This window comes from Myxine glutinosa, chromosome 10, assembly GCF_964187855.1.
Source record: "Myxine glutinosa chromosome 10, kmMyxGlut1.1, whole genome shotgun sequence".
Taxonomy (NCBI): domain Eukaryota; kingdom Metazoa; phylum Chordata; class Myxini; order Myxiniformes; family Myxinidae; genus Myxine; species Myxine glutinosa.
The window spans coordinates 53,783,958-53,797,635 of NC_136270.1; the positions used below are offsets into that span (position 1 = coordinate 53,783,958).

Genomic DNA, 13,678 nt, shown 5'->3' on the forward strand with positions numbered 1-13,678 from the left:
TGGATGTGCGGAGTGTCGCTGAGAGAGAGGAAGACAAATGATGAATTGCGAAAGATGATGGGAATAGAGCCTGTGATGGATGCTGTGAAGAGAAACAGGTTGAGATGGTTTGGTCATGTGTTGAGGAAGGATGAAAGTGACTGGTTGAGAAGAGTGATGGAAATGAATGTAGAAGGAAGTAGAGGACGGGGAAGACCGAGAAAGACTTGGCTAAAGATGGTGGAAGAAGAAATGCAGGCAAGGGGGTTAACAAGGAGAGATGCAGAAAATAGGGCAAGATGGAGAAGATTGTCATGGGGACCGCAAGGCTAACCCCCGCTCTCGCAGGGAAAATGGCCTTAAAATGCATGTTGTTGTTGTTGTATAACAAAAGGTGAAAAAAGTGTCGGGATCTGAATACTTTCTGAATGCACTGTATGTAAGACACAGTATCTCTGTTACCAACTTGAAGCCAGACAATTGCAGACTAACCCCTCACACCACAAGCCTGCCCTTTTATAAGCCATCCCCGGATGAAGAGGGAATTGCAACAGTTATCATATCAACCATATTTTCATCACATTCACCCACCAGTTAAAGTTCCAGCAAGCCTGTATGAGTATGAGTATAAAATATCCTTACAGCATCTAGTTTATGAAATGTCGCTCCCCAGTGAGATGGATTTCCTCTACCAACCCAAGCGTTGCGGCCTGCGACATTCTCGCCCGGCTCGAGGACAGTAGCACGCACAGTCCTGGGCTCAGAGTCCGTTGAACGGGGCGATTCCAGACAAAGCGACGCGGATTCCAATGACGGCCTATGAATCGCAGCCGCATCGGGTAGCGTTGGATCTGAAGAGGGTAATTTTGTTACCGAGTCCGAAAATGCAGGTGTCAGGGTTATGAGCAGTTCAGGCGGACTCGCGGTATTCAGCTCCGCCGTATTCCCTTCACTCGGCCCTACGCCCAAATTCTCTCCACATGGAGTTAAATGTCATATCGACACGGTAACTAAACATCCGTCAGCCATCCGGACGTTAGCGTATTCCGGGTTCGCCTCCAGCACGTCAACACGATCGACTGAAGGCCCGTACTTACTTTATCGAGCCAAACACTTCAAGAATGCAGGCCCCGGCACTACCAACCACCCGGGCAACGACCGACCGCTCGCACTGCGTCGCTGGTCGCGGAACATTCGCTCGTGAGGGTTGTCATTGGTCGCCGTGAATAATAAAGTATGAATCGCATGTAAAGCCTCGGGCAAAACCTGAGGCCATTGATGAAATCCCAATGACCGCGTCCGCAACCCCATCTCCACAACCTTCCAGAATACTCCATTAAATCGCTCCACCTGTCCGTTACCTTGTGGATTATATGGAGTAGTCCAACTCGCGGCGATTCCCTGCTCTACCAGGAAGGTCTTCACCTCCTGAGACATAAAGGTGGCACCCCGATCAGAGTGGATAAACGCCGGATACCCGAACAATAGGAACAGCTGACGGAGACCCCCGAATTACCATTGCAGACGACATGTCAGAGCATGGATATGTAAAAGCGAATCGAGAGTATTCGTCCACAACCGTCAGCATATATCGGAGCAGCCCCAATGATGGTAGAGGTCCCTTGAAATCTAAACCTAATCTCTCCCAAGGACGGCCGGCTTGAATCAGGGTTCCCGCTGACGGCTTGTAAAAATGAGGCTTAAGCTCCGCACACACCGGGCATGCCCGACATAATCGTCTGAGGTCATCCACCGAGAAGGGCAAGTTACGGAAGCGAACAAAATGTGCAAGTCGCGTAACCCCCGGAGGACACAATGATTCGTGTATGACTCGCAGATCGTCGGAGGTCATGCCCGCACAAGTCGGTCTAGACAAGGCATCAGCAGCCAAATTTTCGCATCCTGGCCGATATACTATTTCGTAGCAATAATCAGCCAGTTCTACCCTTCATCTCGATATCTTCTCATTCTTAATGCGTTGAGCGTGCCGGTGGACGTACATAAATATGACAGACTGCTGATCGGTCATGAGATCAAACTTTTTGCCCAGAAGCAAGTGTCGCCACCGTCTGACGGACTCCACGATTGCATATGCCTCTTTCTCGATAGCCGAGTGTCTGCACTCACTCGGGGACAAAGTGTGCGAAAAAAAGGCGACCCCCCTGAGTGAGGGTAGCCGCAATTGCACAATCCGAGGCGCCTATCAACGACATAATACCATTCCTGGTTGAGACAGTCACGCACGCCCCCGCAATATTTTCCTTCAGTTGTTGAAATGCCTCCTTGGCAGCCATCTTCAGAGGAAAGGCTTTACAATCCACCAAAGGCCTAATATTTTCTGAGTAACCTTGTACCCACCGACTATTTTTTTTTTTTTTTTTTTTTTACAAGATCGAGGCTCGTGAAAGAGCAAACATTAATCACACAAAAAGTGAAACCGACACATAAAAGACAAAAAACAAGGGGAGCGGTAGACAAGATGGGGAGAGAGGGGGAAGGACACAAACACAACATTTGAGAGCAGGGACATCGGGAGAAATGTGGGAGGGGGAGGGCTTGGGGGGAGGTGGGAGAGGTATAAAACATATGAACACTGCAAGGACTTCCAGGAAAGAAGTTGGAATTTCCAAAAAAAAAAGAGTATCTGGGGTGAATTAGCGGGGGTAGAAAAGATCAAGATTTTGGATGGGTGAAGATAAGAGATGGTGGTGAACAGCTGTTTTAAAGACCTGGAGGGAGGAGTGGGATTGAAGGGAGTGGGGAAGTTTGTTCTAGAGGCGGGAGAAGAGGGGAATGAAAGAGTGAAGGTGAGCAGAGAGCCTAGATTTTGGCAATTTAACCATAAGAGGGTTGCAGGCAGATCTTGTGCGACCTGAAGGAATATTGGGGGGACAGAGCACAGAGAGAGCTGGGGGAGCAAGGCCAGAGAGGAGTCGGTAGAAGACAAAGACCACCAACCTGCCTGCGGTGAGTGAGCAAAAGGCCCTCGGAGTTACCTTCATCGCAGGAGATTCCAATGATTCTGAAAGCTTGGGTTTCAACAGCGTGAAGCCGAGCTAGGTGTGAGGCAGGAGCACCAGCCCAGAGGGGGGAACAGTATTCCATTGAGCTGCGGATGAAAGCCTTGTATGTGCTGGGGAGCTCAGGTGTGCCAAGGAAGGACTTTGCACGACGGAGGATGCCCAGTCGGCGACTGGCTTTGGAGGCCAGCTTGGAAATGTGGTTTTCCCAAAAAAGATCATGGCAGATAGTGAGACCCAAAAGCTTGAGCGACAGAACTTCTTGGAGAGGATTGTTGAGAAAGTAGATGGGAGGGTTTTCCAGTCGGTCCTTTCGGAGAGACATTGTAAGAGTGTGAGATTTGTTTGGATTGAAAGAAATGTTCCACTTGTTTGACCAGTCTGTGATTTTTTTCCACGTCTGCAAAGAGTGAGGAGGCTGCAGACTACCGATCTGAGGGATGCGGAATGGAGCGGCAGATAGTGGAGTCATCAGCAAAGAGATAGAGAGGATTTTCCAGAGAGTCGGAGAAATCATTGATGAAGACCAGAAATAGCACAGGGCCCAGAACACTACCTTGGGGAACTCCAGCCAGAACAGGAAGGGGAGATGAGAGAAATCCATTCAGGGCCACACGTTGCCGACGACCAGAGAGGAAGTCCGCAAGCCATGAGTGGAGATTTCCATGGATACCATAAGAGGAGAGTTTGGTGAACAGAGCTGGGTGCCAGACCGTATCGTAGGCACGTGATATGTCAAGTGAGACAGCTCTGATTTCCTGTTTGGCATTGAGGACCTCCATCCATTGTTGAGCCAGCAGAGGCAACATGTCCAGAGTAGAATGACCTGGTCTGAATCCAAATTGAGGATCAGAGATCAAGCCATTGGAGAAGAGGAAGGATTTGATATCCGAAGCAATGATGGATTCCATGACTTTGCTGATAATTGGAAGCAGGCTGATTGGTCTGTAGTTGCAAGGAACTGTTTTTGCACCTTTTTTGTGTAAAGCGGTAATGTTTGCTGATTTCCAAGATGCTGGCAGATGACCGTGAGCAAAAGAGAGGGTGAAAAGAACAGAGAGAGGGTGAGATAGAGCGGCAGAGCAGGATTTTAGGACCCGTGGGCTGATGCCGTCTGGTCCAGTTGCAGAATCAGAGTCGAGGTTTGACAAAAACTTCTCCACCTTGTCAGGAGAGAAGGACACAGAGTCCAGGCGCAGTCGAGTTCGACTGGGAAAGGTGGGAACAGAGAGAGATGGGTTTGGGACACAAGATTTTGAGGCAAACACAGAGTTGAGGCATTCGGCTTTGTCACGCGCGGTGTCAAATGTGTAGCCATTTGACGTAAGGGAGGGGATGGAGCGGGAACAAACACCAGAAACGGATTTGACCAGATGCCACCAGGATTTGGAAGAAGGAGACAGGTTTGAGAGTTCAATCTTGAGTGTGGAGAGATAGTGCTTCCTGGCACTCCTGAGGGTAGACACACACTTGTTCCGAGCTTGGTGGAAGGAACTGAGATTGCCTTCAGTTGGATTTGCCTTCCAAGAGGCAAAGGCAAGTTGTTTCAGGGCAACTGCCTCACCACAAGATTCAGTGTACCATGGACGGGAGGAAGGGTAAGACAACTGAAGACGAGATGGGATAAATCTGTGCATGAGAGAGAGCAGTTTGCTTTGGAAGAATTCCCAGGAAGAATTGATGTCAGAGGCAGTAGAGATGGGAGACCAGTCCAGGTGATTGATGGCTGCTTGCAGCCCGTGCCAGTCGGCCTGAGTGAAATGCCAGACTCGTCGGTGCTGAGGAGGCTCTCTGAGAATGGCCAGAGAGATGTCCACTTTAACAAGCACATGATCAGAAGAACCGATTGGAGCAGAAGAAGAGCAGTATAAATTTGCAGGGAAGTTCATCATAACCAAGTCTAGAATAGAAGATACTCCATTGACTGAGATCCGGGTCGGGAAATTGACAGATTGGAAGGGAAGTTTGACAGGGAAGTTTGTCATAACCAAGTCGAGAAGAGAAGATACTCCATTGACTGAGATCCGGGTCGGGAAATTGACAGATTGTGTCAGTCCCAATGATTCACAGAAGTCCTTTGCTGAGGTGCCATGGCTGGTGAGAGAGGTACCCACACCCAGCCAGCTGGCATGATGACAGTTGAAGTCGCCACATATGAGGAAGAGAGTTGGGATGAGTTGATAGAAGTTGGTCCATGTTGTCAGACAGCGACATGTAAATGGAGTCATCACTGTTTGGAGGACGGTACCGAACAAATATGAACAAAAGGGGGAGGAAGCCGTAGCCAGAGGTACTCCTGGGGTGGGGTGGAGAGAGGGCAGTGCAAGGAGAGTGAGGAAGAGAGTTTTTGATAAAGATAGCAACCCCACCACCAGGACGAGGCTCAGGTCTATCATACCGGAGGAGGGAGTAACCAGGAAGAGATATTAAGGAATCAGAGACATCTTGAAGGAGGAAAGTTTCTGTTCAGCAGATCAAGTCTGGATTGTCAGAAGCAACCTGAATGGAGAGATCAATCAGGTTTGGGCGAAGGCCCCGGATGTTTGAGGTCCATGTCGTTAATGAGGAGAGAGGGGGAGCATCGGGTGCAGAAGAGGGAAGGGGAGGGGTAGGGGCAGATGAAGGATGAGAGGGGGAGGTAGGAAGAGCAGTTGATAGTGTGTCAGAGATTACAGAAGAGTTACAAGAAAGGGAAGGATGAGGACGAAAGGTTTGATGGTGATGGGATGAGGCACAGTGAGGGGTTCGTTGAGGGGTGGCAGAGGAAAGTAGAAGGTTGGGGGAGGTAGAGGTATGAGATAGAAGGGAGATGAAGTCGGGAGGAGGCAGCTTTGAGAAGGAGGTGGGAGGGGGTTGAATTGGAGAGGGATGGTAGGGGGGAGATTTGAAGGGGAGGGGTTAGGGGGGAGATTTGGAGGGGAGAGGCAAGGGGGGAGATTTGGAGGGGAGGGGCAAGGGGGGAGATTTGGAGGGGAGGGGCAAGGGGGGAGATTTGGAGGGGAGGGGAAAGGGGGGAGATTTGGAGGGGAGAGGCAAGGGGGGAGTTTAGAATGTGGATGATTAATGAAAGATGAACATTTATAACAAATTGGGTTTATTGTGATTTTCAAGTTAGCGATCCGTTTCAAAACGATAGAGGAGGGGTGGAATGAATGTGAATTTAGAGCATGTAGTAATTTAGAATTATAAGAGATTGTTTTTTTTTTTTGAAGTGGAATGAGTTGGAGAGGAAATTGAAAAGAGTCTTTTAAATAGGAAGAAAAACAGCGTGTTGTAATATACCACTGAATAAAACACTGCAGCGGAAAGTTTAAACATATTTAAACAGAACCATGAAGAAGAACAATCTAATATTCACAAAAATACCAACGGGGAGAGGGAGCCTGGAGGGACAACCACGAGTCACGTGAACAGGGCAAAAGGTGTCAGCAAAAGGAACAGGGCAAAACATCTGGGGAATGGCGTGAAAATGGGGGTGAAACACGTGGTCGAAGAACGAACGAAAAGAACAAAGGAGGAAATATTTTAAAAAAATTTTTAGTTAAGATATTAAAGAAGGAAGTATGGGGTGAAAAGACTGGGAAAAAAACTGAGAGAACGAGAGTGTAGAACGACCACAATCGACCGCTGGGAGAAAACAAAGCCTCCAGGTAGGAAGCTTAAAGAACTAGGTCGCAATTTAATGCAGCACGAAATACTCGATCACTCTATACAGGTATGAAAGACTAACACTGATAAATCTTCCAAGGGACGCACTACAGGTACACACACGTAAGATAAATACAGTTTCGACAAAAATACAATTGTGAACAATTACTTAACTTCGAGCGTGCGTGAAGATCGGGACAGCTTCGAAAAACCGTGACTTCCCCCGCAAGATCTCGCAAGAAGCATTGCAAACAAACTGGCTGTCAATGCTATAAAAAAACATTAAAGCCCCAACATCAATGTTGTTTTGAGAAACATTCTTAATGTAACCTTTTGGATTGACGACCCTACGTTTTTGTTGTCAGAAAGAATAGCCCCGAGTGGGCCCGACGGTCACCTCTTGAGGTCGTAGTTCAGACCCTTGCTGATTTTGGGGGACTCCCCTGGGAGCCACCTGATCTGAAATCATTGACATATAGTCTTCACCATACACGTAAATCCCATCACTTCGCATTATTATTGAATGCCAATCATCAGTTACCATCTCAAATGTGTTCTTCTGGATCCTAAACTGGAAAAATATGTTGCTTATTGTTTTCTGTTGACATGTTCTTGATATTAACTGACCTTTGACATGTACTTGACTTTACTTACCTTGACCCAAGGTGAAATGTCAAATGTCATTTTAACCATGTCATTTTAACCATGTGATGCGATCAAGCAAAATAAGTCGGATGTCTGGAATATTGATTTTTGGATTCAAGTTTCCAATGCTTTTCTTTATACTGTTCATCCATCATGCTCATTTGCTCATGTTGGTTGGGTTTTTAGCTATTGTTGGTATTTTTAACATTTAATTTGTTGCCTAAAAACACAAAATTGATTCTGGCAGATGTCCAAATCACTTTGCTTGATCGCATCACATGGTTAAAATGACATTTCACCTTGGGTCAAGGTAAGTAAAGTCAAGTACATGTCAAAGGTCAGTTAATATCAAGAACATGTCAACAGAAAACAATAAGCAACATATTTTTCCAGTTTAGGATCCAGAAGAACACATTTGAGATGGTAACTGATGATTGGCATTCAATAATAATGCGAAGTGATGGGATTTACCTGTATGGTGGAGACTATATGTTAATTATGCATATTTTTTCTCTAATTAGGTCATTTGCTTATTAATTTGCATATTGCAAACATCTGAGAGGGCAAATGACAAAACAAATGTCATAATCAATGTTCCTTGTGAAATTTGCCACATTTTGGTACCAAGGTCGATATACTTTGGATGAAGTATGGTCACTGTAATGACGTTTGAACTTTGACCTTGAGTCAAGGTCACTAAAGGTCAACAGCAAAAAATGGCGACATCGTTTTTCCGATTAGTTGGCCCCAGTAGAATACATTTATAGTGGTTCCCCAAAATTAACATGAACTGCACACGAACTTGAAATGGAGTACATAGGCCCCCCCCCCCCACTACTTATTTAATGAAGACAATTATAGTTAATGTGGCAAACCTCTCTGAAAGCAAGGAAAGAACAATAAACGGAAATAAAAGTTTGGAACATTTTAAAAATACAAACCGAATGCATCACCAAAAAACGATGGGTCGTTTATAAAACCAAAACCGGCTGAATGGAGCAGAAATTCCATGTAGGGTGGCAGCAGGTACTGTGGACCCTACCACAATCGTCGCTCACCACCAAGCTTTTGTTTGTATGCACACGAGGGACACCTTCCTTTGCACCAATGAACCAAAGAGCAAGTTTGCTTCAGTTCAACTTCTGATAATAACACTCATAAAAATGTAAAATGCTTCAAAACGTGTATATTTTATCCACATTCAATGTAGACAATTAAAATGTAAAGGAAAACTAATCAAGCAGCACAAAGTCAAACAAAATCTACTAACCAATGAAGGCCAGAAAAAAGAAAATTCAACTCGTGGAGCTGCATTCCCTAAACATGGAACAACAAACACAAATTGCCAAACCGATGCATAAATAGATATACGGTAAAATCAGTGACATCTGATAAAATCTGTCGCACCAAGAAAAAGCTTCATAGCAGCTTTGCAATACTCGTTGACTGTCGTGTGATTTTGGCAAACAAACAACCCTACACGTTCCTCCGCCCCCCCCCCAAACAGCCATTTACACGAACCACGACCCCAAAGTTCCAATTAAAAGGGATCTCTGACAATGCATTGCAACTTTATTTACAGCTCGAACTAGGACAGTTACACGACTACGCGGTTGCATGCCCAGCCCAGGAAAGCCAGAGTGAGCGCGAACCCGTACAAGAGGGAAAGACGGAGGCACGCTTCCCATGCAGAGCCACATAACAGAACTTCGGCTCACACAACACTTCACTGGAGGGATGCCTGAGAATGGGGGAAAAAAGGAGTTCCTATGGTTCCAAAAAAACCAAAAAAAAAAACCTTGGATTTGCAAGCGTAATGATTCCAAGTGTCATAAACAACTCATCACAAACAGCAACGTTTTTTGTTTGCAGCAACTCCAATACTTGGTTTGGGTACTTGGTTGAGGATCGTGCTTTTAACATAAGTGGACTGGGTATAAGCAGTTGTGTCTGGGTTAGGTCATGTTCTGCTGACGATGACAAGAAACTGGGTCTTGCGTAGGCGCTTGCGGATTTGTTCATCAGCGACCTCTGCAGGTGCGTGTCATCAGAAAGTGTTCATTCCAAATTTAACCACAAGGAGGAGAAATGGAGGGAATAATGTTGCTGCTCATCATAGGATATGAAAATCAAAACGTTATATTTCAATGAGACCACGCGTTTCTGCAATTAGAATCGTCAAACTGGAAATGTTACCTTTCGAGGCTTTCTAATTGAAGCATTTTGTCAAGTCAAGTGTGCCGAAGTTATCTACACAATTAATCCAGAATCGGCCACAACTCCCAGGTGCACACAGTGCAAAAGGTCAGCAAAACGTTTTGTGTGAAGGAAAAGTGAAACTGCTAACGCAACAAAAAACAATAAATCTTCCAAGCTTGATTTGAGTAATCCTGGTCCGACAGCATGGATTCAAGTCACTAGGGAGACAGAAAGACAGAGACACACACAAATTAAACTGTTTTAGCATGATACAATGTCATAAAACTTCACTCGAAATACCCCCGTTCACCAGTTTTCAACCCCCGTTAATTCACCCCAGATCCACTTTTTTGAAAATCCGACTTCTTTCATGGAAGTCGTAGTAGTGTCCATGTGTTTTATACCTCTCTCCCACCCAACCCCCCCCCCCCCCCCCTTACCGTGCCTCCTCCCCCCAAGCCCTCTCCCTCCCACAGATCTCCCGATGCCCCTGCTCTCAAATGTTGTACTTGTGTGCTTCCCTCTCTCTCCCCATCTTGTCTCCCGCTCCCTTTATCTTATATTTTATGTGTCAGTTTGTCTTTTTGTAGATTAATGTCAGTGTTAAATGTGATGGATGGAGTCCAAGTCAGGTAAGGATCCCACAATGTCCAACATGTTGGCCGAAGCCTCCAAGATCCACATGTTGAATCTGTTCACTTGGCATTAATTTGGAGATCATAATCAAACCCTTTTGACTGATTCCTGAAAAAAGCCATAGGCCGGAGGCAGTTGAATATTCTACATCAGAAATCTTTGTAGATGGAAACACAATAATTTCCCTTGACCTCAAAATTAAGAGAATTCACATCTCTTGTGAATTCACATTCACATGCCACATTTCCAAGCTGGCCTCCAAAGGCAGTTGCCGACTGGGCTCCTCCGTCATGCGGTCTTTCCTTGGCACACCTGAGCTCCTCACCACATACAAGGCTTTCATCCGCAGCTCAATGGAATACTGCTCTCCCCTCTGGGCTGGTGCTCCTGCCTCACACCTAGCTCGGCTTCACGCTGTTGAAACCAAAGCTTTCAGAATCATTGGAATCTCCCGCGATGAAGCTAACTCCGAGGGCCTCTCACTCACTCACCGCAGGCCAGGTACGTTGTCTTTCTATCTTCTACCGACTCCTCTCCGGCCTTGCCCCCCCCCCCCCAGCTCTCTCTGGGCTCTGTCCCCCAAATATTCCTACAGGTAGCACAAGATCTGCCAGCAACCCTCATGGTTAAACTGCCAAAATCAAGACTCTCTGCTCACCTTCACTCTTTCATTCCCCTTTTCTCCCGCCTTTGGAACAAACTCCCCCACTCCCTTCAATCCAAACTCCTCCCTCCAGGTCTTTAAAACAGCTGTTCACCACCATCTCTTATCTTCCCCCATCCAAAACCTTGATCTTTTCTACCCCCACTAATTCACCCCAGATACACTTTTTCGAAATTCCAACTTCTTTCCTGGAAGTCCTTGAAGTGTCCATATGTTTTATACCTCTCCCACCTCCCCCCAAGCTCTCTCCCTCGCACAGTTCTCTCGAATGTTGTGTTTGTGTCCTTCCCCCTCTCTCCCATCTTGTCTACCGCTCCCCTTATTTTGTGTTTTATGTGTCGGTTTGATTTTTTTGTGTGATTAATGTTAGCTCTTTCACGAGCCTCGATCTTGTATACAACAACACACACCTCGTTTTTTCATTTCTGTTCCTTACAATTATCTATCTATCTATCTATCTAACACACACACACACACACACACACACACACACACACACACACACACACACACACACACACACACACACACACACACACACACACACACACACACACACACACACACACACACACACACACACACACACACACACACACACACACACACACACACACACACACACACACACACACACACACACACACACACACACACACACACACACACACACACACACACTTAATTGTACAGTATCGGTTGTTCCTAAACTTAAATAATTTAAAGGATTGTTGTAAATGATGTTAATTTTACAACATCCCATATTCAACTTTATTTAAATTGTAAGCCTCAAACATAGTTTCTCCACCTAAAGCAAGAACCTTAACCTGAAAGCAACTGACTAGTTTCCCGACTGCATGGATCATCAGCTGGGCACCGTTCTTCCTCGAGGTTTCAAAACACGCACGCGCACGCACGCACACACGCACACACACCTATTGAAGGCATATTAATAAGAGTGCAGCTCTGAAAATATGCGCATATATACACGTGTGTGTGTGTGTGTGTGTGTGTGTGTGTGTGTGTGTGTGTGTGTGTGTGTGTGTATACACATGCACGTATTTTCAGAGCTGCAGAGGAAAAAAGAAGACCAGAGCTCAATACATAGTATTTTATTGTAATAATATTTTAATTCATTTACACTGAAAATTTCCACTGAATTTTTCAATTCTGTCACGCAGTCCCCTTTCCCTTTAATACATTAGGTCAATGGGATTTTGAATTTCGAATTATATTATTTCGATTTAAACGTTGTTTGATTGAAGAAAAAAAAAAAAAAAACTTCGATTTTCAACTTCTTTAAACGATTCAAGCATCCGCCCCCTTCCCTCTGCCTTTCTTTTGCTCCCACCCCCACCTCACACCCTTCCCTCCCTCCCAGAGTGTATCACGACGGGTGGTGAGGTGCCGCTCTCTCCCCTTTCCTCACTCTCCCCCTTGCCTTAGAGTCCCTTTATATACAGAGTTGCGACATAGAGGGTCCGGAAAAATCTAGTCACGTGATTGCGTGGAGCCATTTTGAGTCCATCGTGGACAGGATCAGGATCGGACGCATATCGGTCAGCGTTTTAACGTTCCTGCTGTACGCAGCGTTCTCATTCGTGTTTTACATCGATTTTACGACAAAATGACAGGTTGTCGCGCCTGTGGGTGCACAAATAGAACGGAGAAGGGATTCAAGATGTATAGATTTCCATCAGATGCTAAAAGACGGAAAATCTGGGAGAACAGAGTCAGCCGTGTTGGATGGAAAGTAACTTCTTTGTCAGTTCTCTGCCAGGTCAGTGCGATGGTGGTAATGGTCCCATATGCGTACACGTACACACGTACACACACACACACACACACACACACACACACACACACACACACACACACACACACACACACACAAGTGCTCGCTCGCTGCTCCATCGAGCTCCTCCTCCTCCTTCCACCCTCCTCCTCTTCCTCTCCCTCCCCCTGCTGCCCTTTCCCCCTCCCCCTATCCCCCCTTCGCTCCTCCCTCCACCCCCCCTTTAACCCCTGCCCTCCCTTTTACCTCTTCCCCTCCTTCCCCCCCTTTTACCTCTTCCCCTCCTTCCCCCCCTTTCCTCCTCTCCCCCATCCCCCCTCCTCTCCCTTTACCCCTCTCCCCCTATCCCCCTACCTCCTCTCCCCCCCCATCCCCCTACCCCCTCTCCTTGCCATGGCCCCTTCCAACCCCCCATTCCCCCCTCCTCCCCTTTCCCCCTCTCCCCATTGCCCCTTCCTCCCATTCTGCCCCCTCCTCCCCATTCCACCCCCCCCCCATCTCCCTCCCCTCTCCTTTCCCCCTCTCCTCTTCTTTCCCCCTCCCCTCCCCTCTCCTTTCCCCCACCTCCAGAAGGTAAAAGCCAGTCCCAACCATTCTACAGTCAGAATTTAGATAGGCTGCCTTCTATGCTTCTATGGGGTGGTCGACCTGTTTAGTATCCTGAGATCTGGCAGTCTACACCCACACCAATAGATTTTAAATCTGTGATATAACCTCTTCCGAGTTAGATCCTCCCTCTATATTCTCACTCTTTTCTCAACTCGCTCTCTGAGCAGCTCTTTTCAGAGCTATTCCGAAAGAATAACCCAACAGTCCTTTTCAGGACTACGCACATGGTATACCGTGAAAACGCATCGTATATAAGTTAGACCCTATTTAGTATTTTGTTGAAGTTGAACTGCTTTTTTGTATCTGTTTTGAGGTACATGAATCAAAACTTACAAATTGTTGTTTATATACATGTACCAATGCCCTCTGCTGAAGGCACTTTCCTGCCTGTGGTAGTTAGTACTCCAACAAGTGAATGACATGCTTTGTTTTTAACAAAATTATGTAATTTGCTATAAAAGTGGAAGGTTACAGGTTGACGGT

The 13,678-nt window shown here is 46.3% G+C and overlaps 1 protein-coding gene across 4 annotated transcripts in view; it reads right to left on the reverse strand.

The window, feature by feature from the left end:
• Positions 1-8,461: 8,461 nt before the first annotated feature.
• LOC137434551 (phosphatidylinositol 4-phosphate 5-kinase type-1 gamma) overlaps positions 8,462-13,678 on the reverse strand; it is a 101,821-nt gene continuing 96,604 nt past the window's right edge. For all 4 annotated transcript variants that reach the window (XM_068127686.2, XM_078785665.1, XM_078785667.1 and 1 more), the window contains one exon: positions 8,462-9,709. Coding sequence is in view for 2 of the 4 variants with exons in the window: in XM_078785665.1 (XP_078641791.1) it covers positions 9,707-9,709 (3 nt within the window). In the remaining 2 variants the exon portion in view is untranslated. The remainder of the gene's footprint in view (positions 9,710-13,678) is intronic.